General features: G+C 41.4%; 1 protein-coding gene across 1 annotated transcript; it reads right to left on the bottom strand.

Annotated features, from left to right (window-relative positions):
* Nucleotides 1-300: 300 nt before the first annotated feature.
* On the bottom strand, nt 301-1,171 carry LOC129884202 (uncharacterized). Its single transcript, XM_055958541.1, has 2 exons — nt 708-1,171; nt 301-658 (listed from the first exon to the last, which is right to left on the bottom strand). The coding sequence occupies exons 1-2, from the start codon at nt 1,169-1,171 to the stop codon at nt 301-303; spliced, it is 822 nt and encodes a 273-aa protein (XP_055814516.1).
* Nucleotides 1,172-6,495: the final 5,324 nt, after the last annotated feature.

Genomic DNA, 6,495 nt, shown 5'->3' with positions numbered 1-6,495 from the left:
AGCCTGACTCAGGCTGCCTACATATCCAAGTGGAATTAGGTCAGGGCGTAGTTCGAGTACAATAGAAAAGTGAAACTATAAAGGGACCGAATCCGGCAAGGATTGTCTACGTATCCCACTGAGGGAAGTCAGGTCGAGCGTAGTTCTAAATACATGGAAATGATGTTTTTGGATTTTCTAAAAGAGGACCGAACCCGATGTGGGCTGCCTACGTACCCCACCGTGGGAAGTCAGGTCGAGACGTAGTTCTGTTTACATGGAATTTAAGAGTAAAAAAAATGAAAGCCAGTCTTGATGTCTTCAGATGTAGTACTTCTTGATGGAGTCTGAGTTGATTGGCTTCGTGCTCACTGTGCCATCCATTTCTGCTAAGATTACTGCTCCTCCGGATAATACTCTATGAACCATGTAAGGACCTTGCCAGTTTGGTGCAAATTTCCCCTTAGCTTTTCCTTGGTGAGGAAATATCTTCTTCAATACTAATTGTCCTTGTGTGAACTGTCGAGGCTTGACTTTCTTGTTAAATGCTTTGGCCATCCTATTTTGGTAAAGTTGACCATGACAAACTGTATCCATTCTTTTCTCATCAATGAGCATCAACTGTTCAATCCTGTTGCGAATCCATTCTGCATCATCTAAACCGACCTCTTGAATAATCCTTAAAGATAGTATTTCCACTTCAGCAGGCTTCTGAACCATAAACCAACATATAAGGAGTTGCCCCAGTGGAAGTTCTGATTGTGGTACGATAACCGAGCAGAGCATATGGTAACTTCTCATGCCATTGTCTGTGACCATCCACTATTTTCCTCAAAATCTTCTTGATGTTCTTGTTTGCTACTTCAACTGCTCCATTCATCTGTGGCCGATAAGTTGTGGAATTTCGATGAGTAATCTTGAATCGCTCACAAATTTCCTTCATAAGATCGCTGTTGAGATTTGCCGCATTATCTGTTATAATTGATTCTGGAATCCCGAATCGACAAATGATATTGTTACGAACAAAATCTGCCACGACTTTCTTAGTTACTGCCTTATATGTCAAAGCTTCGACCCATTTTGTAAAATAATCAATAGCTACAAGGATGAAACGATGTCCATTTGATGCAAGAGGCTCTATGGCCCCAATTACATCCATGCCCCAAGCGGAAAATGGCCATGGGGAACCCATAACATTGAGCTCATTTGGTGCAACTCGTATAAAATCTCCATGCACTTGGCATTAATGACACTTCTGCACGTATCGAATGCTATCTCTCTCCATGGTCATCCAAAAATATCCAGCTCTTAAGATCTTCTTAGCCAGAGTGAATCCATTCATATGAGGTCCACATGTTCCTGCATGTATTTCTTCTAAAAGCCTCATCGCTTCTTTGGCGTCAACACATCTCAGCAATCCTAAATCCGGAGTCCTCCTATACAGGATTTCTCCATTAAGAAAGAAATGATTGGACATTCTTCTTAAAGTCCATTTCAACTTGCTTGTGGCATTTTCAGGGTATTCATATGCCTCTATCAATCTCTTGATGTCATAGTACCATGGTCTTCCATCCATTTCCTCAACAACATGAAAACAATACGCATGTCTATCATGTAATTTTACTTTGATAGGGTCGATGTAATTCTTGTCTGGATGCTGAATCATAGAGGATATTGTCGCCAAAGCATCCGCAAATTCATTTTGAGCTCGAGGGACATGTTTGAATTCAATACTTGTGAATTTCCTACTCAACTCCTTTATGCAATGCAAATAAGGAAGGATTTTCACATTCTTAGTAGCCCATTCTCCTAGCACCTGATGAACCAATAAATCAGAATCACCTATGACCAAAAGCTCTTTGACGTTCATGTCTATGGCCATTCTAAGTCCGAGAATACAAGATTCATACTCTGCCATGTTATTGGTGCAATCAAACCTAATCTTGGCTGAAATTGGGTAATATTGACCCTTTTCTGAAATCAAAACCGCTCCTATTCCAACTCCTTTGAAATTTGATGCTCCATCGAAAAACATCCTCCAACCATCGTATCATTCTGATACGTCTTCTCCTACAAATAATACTTCTTCATCAGGGAAGTAAGTTTTGAGAGGCTCATAATCTTGGTCCACTGGATTTTCTGCGAGGTGGTCAGCCAAGGCTTGTCCTTTGATGGCCTTCTGTGTCACGTACACAATGTCGAACTCGCTCAACAAAATTTGCCATTTTGCCAATTTACCTGTAGGCATTGGCTTCTAAAATAAGTACTTTAGTGGATCCATTCTTGAGATCAAGTACGTGGTGTACGCAGACAAGTAATGCCTAAATTTTTGCGCGATCCAAGTCAAAGCGCAACCTGTTCGTTCCAATAAGGTATATCTTGCCTCATACGGTGTGAACTTCTTACTCAAGTAGTAAATGGCTTGCTCTCTTCTACATGTCTCATCATGTTGTCCCAATACGCATCCAAATGCATTGTCCATGACAGATAAGTATAATAGCAACGGCCTCCCAGGCTTAGGTGGGACCAATACTGGCGGGTTGGACAAATATTCTTTGATTTTATCAAAAGCCCTTTGACATTCCTCCGTCCATTTTGTGGCAGCATCCTTCTTTAGTAATTTAAAAACGGGTTCACAAATTATGGTGGATTGTGCTATGAATCGACTGATGTAGTTAAGCCTTCCCAAGAAACTCATCACGTCCTTCCTGGTCTTCGGGGGAGGTAATTCTTGAATTTCCTTGATCTTAGAAGGATCCAACTCTATGCCTCTCCTGCTAATAATGAACCCTAACAGTTTTCCTGCAGGTAGTCCAAATGCACACTTTGCTGGATTTAATTTTAGATTATACTTTCGCAACCTCTCAAAGAATTTTCGCAAATCATATAGGTGGTCCAAACTCCTTTTGGATTTGATAATGATATCGTCCACATATACTTCAATCTCCTTGTGGATCATATCATGAAAGAGGGTGGTCATGGCCCTCATATAGGTTGCACCAGCATTTTTTAGGCCAAATGACATTAATCTATAGCAATACACCCCCCATGGAGTGATAAATGCTGTCTTTTCTGCATCATCTTCATTCATCAGTATCTGGTGATATCCCGCAAAACAATCGACAAATGATTGCAATTCATGTTTTGCACAATTATCGATGAGTATATGAATATTTGGGAGAGGGAAATCATCCTTAGGACTAGCTCTGTTGAGATCTCGATAGTCTACACATATTCTGATCTTCCCATCCTTTTTCGGCACTGGTACTATATTGGCCAGCCAAGTGGGGTAATTTGTGACCCTCACAACGTTTGCCTCAATTTGCTTGGTTACCTCCTCTTTAATCCTTAGACTCAAGTCTGGTTTGAACTTTCTTGTCTTTTGTTTAACAGGTAGGAAGGTGGGATCAATTGGTAGTTTGTGTGAGACGATATCGGTGCATAACCCCGGCATATCGTCATAAGACCAAGCAAATATGTCGATATGTTGCCTAAGCAATTCTATTAACTCATTCTTTCTTTCGGCCTCCAAATGTATGCTAATTCGTGTTTCCTTCATAGTTTCCTCATCTCCTAAGTTGACAACCTCTATTTCATCCATATTAGGCTTTTCCTGGCTCTCGAACTGCTCGACCTCCAGTGGTAGGTTTTCAGGCATCATGCTTTCATCATATTCTTCGTGATCGGGTTCATTATTTTCACTTTGCTCTATGGATTCGTTACATGTCATAATCGTTGAATTAGGATTTTTAATACGAATGCTGAAAAGTATAAAAAGGCAAGTAAAATAAATAAGTAGGTAAAATAATAAGACAATTTTAAAGAAATCAAAGACTTTTATTTAAAAGCGTTCTAGCTTTTTTTTTAGAAAAAGCAACCAAAAACAAAGATCAAGCATGATACAAGCCTCAGCTTTGATCATTCAAATTTAAAAATACAAAACTACGTTCCACACTACCAGGACTCTTGTCGAAAAAGGGATGGACTGATGGTCCAATTCTGCAAGCTTTCTCCAGGCTTAGAATCACGAATGCTCAATTTGCGGAGATCTATCTCTTCCTCTTCTCCAATCATGGCCACGAACAAATTTCCTATTCCTTCCACTATGTCATCGTCAGATGCGTGATCTAGAATCGGAACTTGCTCTGGTACAAACGTTGTCTTGATGGATCCCCTGTTGTGGACTCGTCCCGATGTAGATCCATATCCGAGTCCAGTGGTACCTTTGTGATGCTTCAGCTGGATGGGTTCAAACTATGCCATTGGCCCTGGGTCCAAGTCCTGTCTTAGGCTGATACTCGTATTTCAACATCTCTGCTACGACCATCTTCGCTGCCCCCGACAATTTCACACCAACCGACTCTAACTTCTCATCAACCCTCACAGCTTGCATGATTCTAAAGTATGAAAAGTGGATCCATCTAATTCCTCAGTTATTGGAACAGAATTGACAGAATAGATGGGGTGATTGAGCTCCCCATGAACAGTAACGTCTGCGTGACCCCACTCAAACTTTACACATTGATGAAGAGTTGAAGGAACTGCTTTTGCCATATGGACCCATGGTTTTCCCAGCAGCAGGTTGTAGTTCGATGACACATCTATCACTTGAAATAAGATAGGGAATTCTGCTGGTCCCACTTGCAATGTGAGATGGATTTCTCCAATGACACTTCTCTGTGCTCCATCAAAAGCTCTAACCTTTACACGACTTTCCTCTATATCTCCCATATTTAAACCTAAAACTCTTAGAGTTGTGAAAGGGCATATATTACATCCAAAACTGCCATCAATCAGAACTCGGGTCACAATCTTATCAAGACATTTGACTACGATATGAAGTGCTTTGTTGTGTCCAATCCCTTCTGTTGGTAGCTCATTATCATGGAAAGAAATTTTGTTAGATTCCACCACTCGTCGAATTGTTGCAGCTAAGGTTTCACTTGTGGTCTCTTTTGGAATGCAAACCCCATTTAACACCTCCATCAAAGCATTCCTATGTACCTTAAAACTCATTAGTAAAGACATTATGGATATATGAGCCGATGTCTTCTTCAGTTGCTCTTCGACTGAATAGTCTTTTGGCTGCATCTTCCTCCAAAATTCCGTGACTTCAGCATTGGTAACATTCTTTTTGGGATTCGGTTCCTTCCCAAGAACTCCTCGATTCAGATCCTATGGAGCATAGCACCTTCCCGACCTAGTCATTCCATGAGCCACAGCAGCGTTAATCATCTTGCCCTTGGCTTCTGTTTTATAATCCCATGGGACTCCTTTGGTGTCAAACTCAGCCTTTCTAGCAACTGTAGTGGTTACTACAACTCTCGGGAGATATGTTTGGATAGTAAGAGGTTCCCTTAGCTGAACAGTGATAATAGGTTGCACTGGAGATGCAGTGGCAGCTTCTTCGGCATTCCAGACAGGTGCGATGGTTTCTCCCAAGTTGTATTCTTCCTCTAGAGAAATCATGTTGACTTCTCGATTCTCATGATTTGGCAAAGGGTTGTTGTTCACGTTTGGAGGTGTTGGAGTGCATTTTATTATTTCTCTTCTAATCAAAGTCTCAACCTGGTTTTTCAAGCCATAACAATCTTCTGTGTCATGCCCTTGGATTCCCGAGTGGTAAGCGCATCGCTTGTTTCCATCAAAATTGTAAGGGATTGGGTCGGGCAGTTTTCCCTCAACTGGTTGTAGCACTCCTGCTATCCTCAACCTTTCAAACAATTGAGCATAAGGTTCGGCAATGGGTGTGTAGGTGCGAGTATTTCTGGCTTCGAGATTTGGACGTGGTCTTGGCATATATGCTGGTCTATTTTGGTGGGTTGGTGCTTGGAGTGGGACATGTGGTCTTGTTGGAATTTGGTATATTGGTGCTCGGGGTGGATTATAGTGTGGTCGGGTATTATATACTAGGTACGAGGTGTATGGAGTATGTGCAACAATTTGGGGATTGTTGGGGTATTGGTGGGACTGTCCTCCATGTTGGTAATTGACGACTGAAACATCCTCCTTTTTCTTCTTGATGCCACTAATGGAGCCTGATTGTATGGCCTTACTTACAGCTTGCAATGCGGCCATGCACTGAATTTTACCCGATTTGATGCCTTCCTCTATAAAATCCCCCATCTTAACTAATTCTGCAAACTTTTGGCCCATCATTGACATCATCTTGTCAAAGTAGATACCTTCTTAGGCTCGAATAAAGTATTTTGAGAGCTCACTCTCATCGAGCGGTGGTTGAACCCTTGCAACCTCGGTTCTCCAACGTCGTGCATACTCCTAAAAGTCCTCCGATGGTTTCTTTTGTATGTTGGCTAATGAGAACCTGTCCGCAGTGATTTAAGTATTAAATCTGAAGCGATTCATGAAATCCTCAGCCATTTCCTGCCAGTTATACCATTTGCGAGGATCCTGGCGTGTATACCAAGTCAACGCTTCTCCAGATAGACTTCGAATGAACAACTTCATTCTTAGTTTCTCATTTCTCCCTACACCAACTAACTTGTCACAGTATGC

This window comes from Solanum dulcamara, chromosome 4, assembly GCF_947179165.1.
Source record: "Solanum dulcamara chromosome 4, daSolDulc1.2, whole genome shotgun sequence".
NCBI classification, from domain to species: domain Eukaryota; kingdom Viridiplantae; phylum Streptophyta; class Magnoliopsida; order Solanales; family Solanaceae; genus Solanum; species Solanum dulcamara.
Note: the sequence above shows the minus strand (reverse complement) of the source record. Positions and strands in the feature narration are given on the sequence as shown.

Coding starts and splice junctions, on each gene's coding strand:
- LOC129884202 (XM_055958541.1), bottom strand. CDS start 1,171: ATGGGTTCCCCATGGCCATTTTCCGCTTGGGGCATGGATGTAATTGGG. Junction 659..707: donor ACTGGGGCAACTCCTTATAT/GTTGGTTTATGG, acceptor ACTATCTTTAAG/GATTATTCAAGAGGTCGGTT.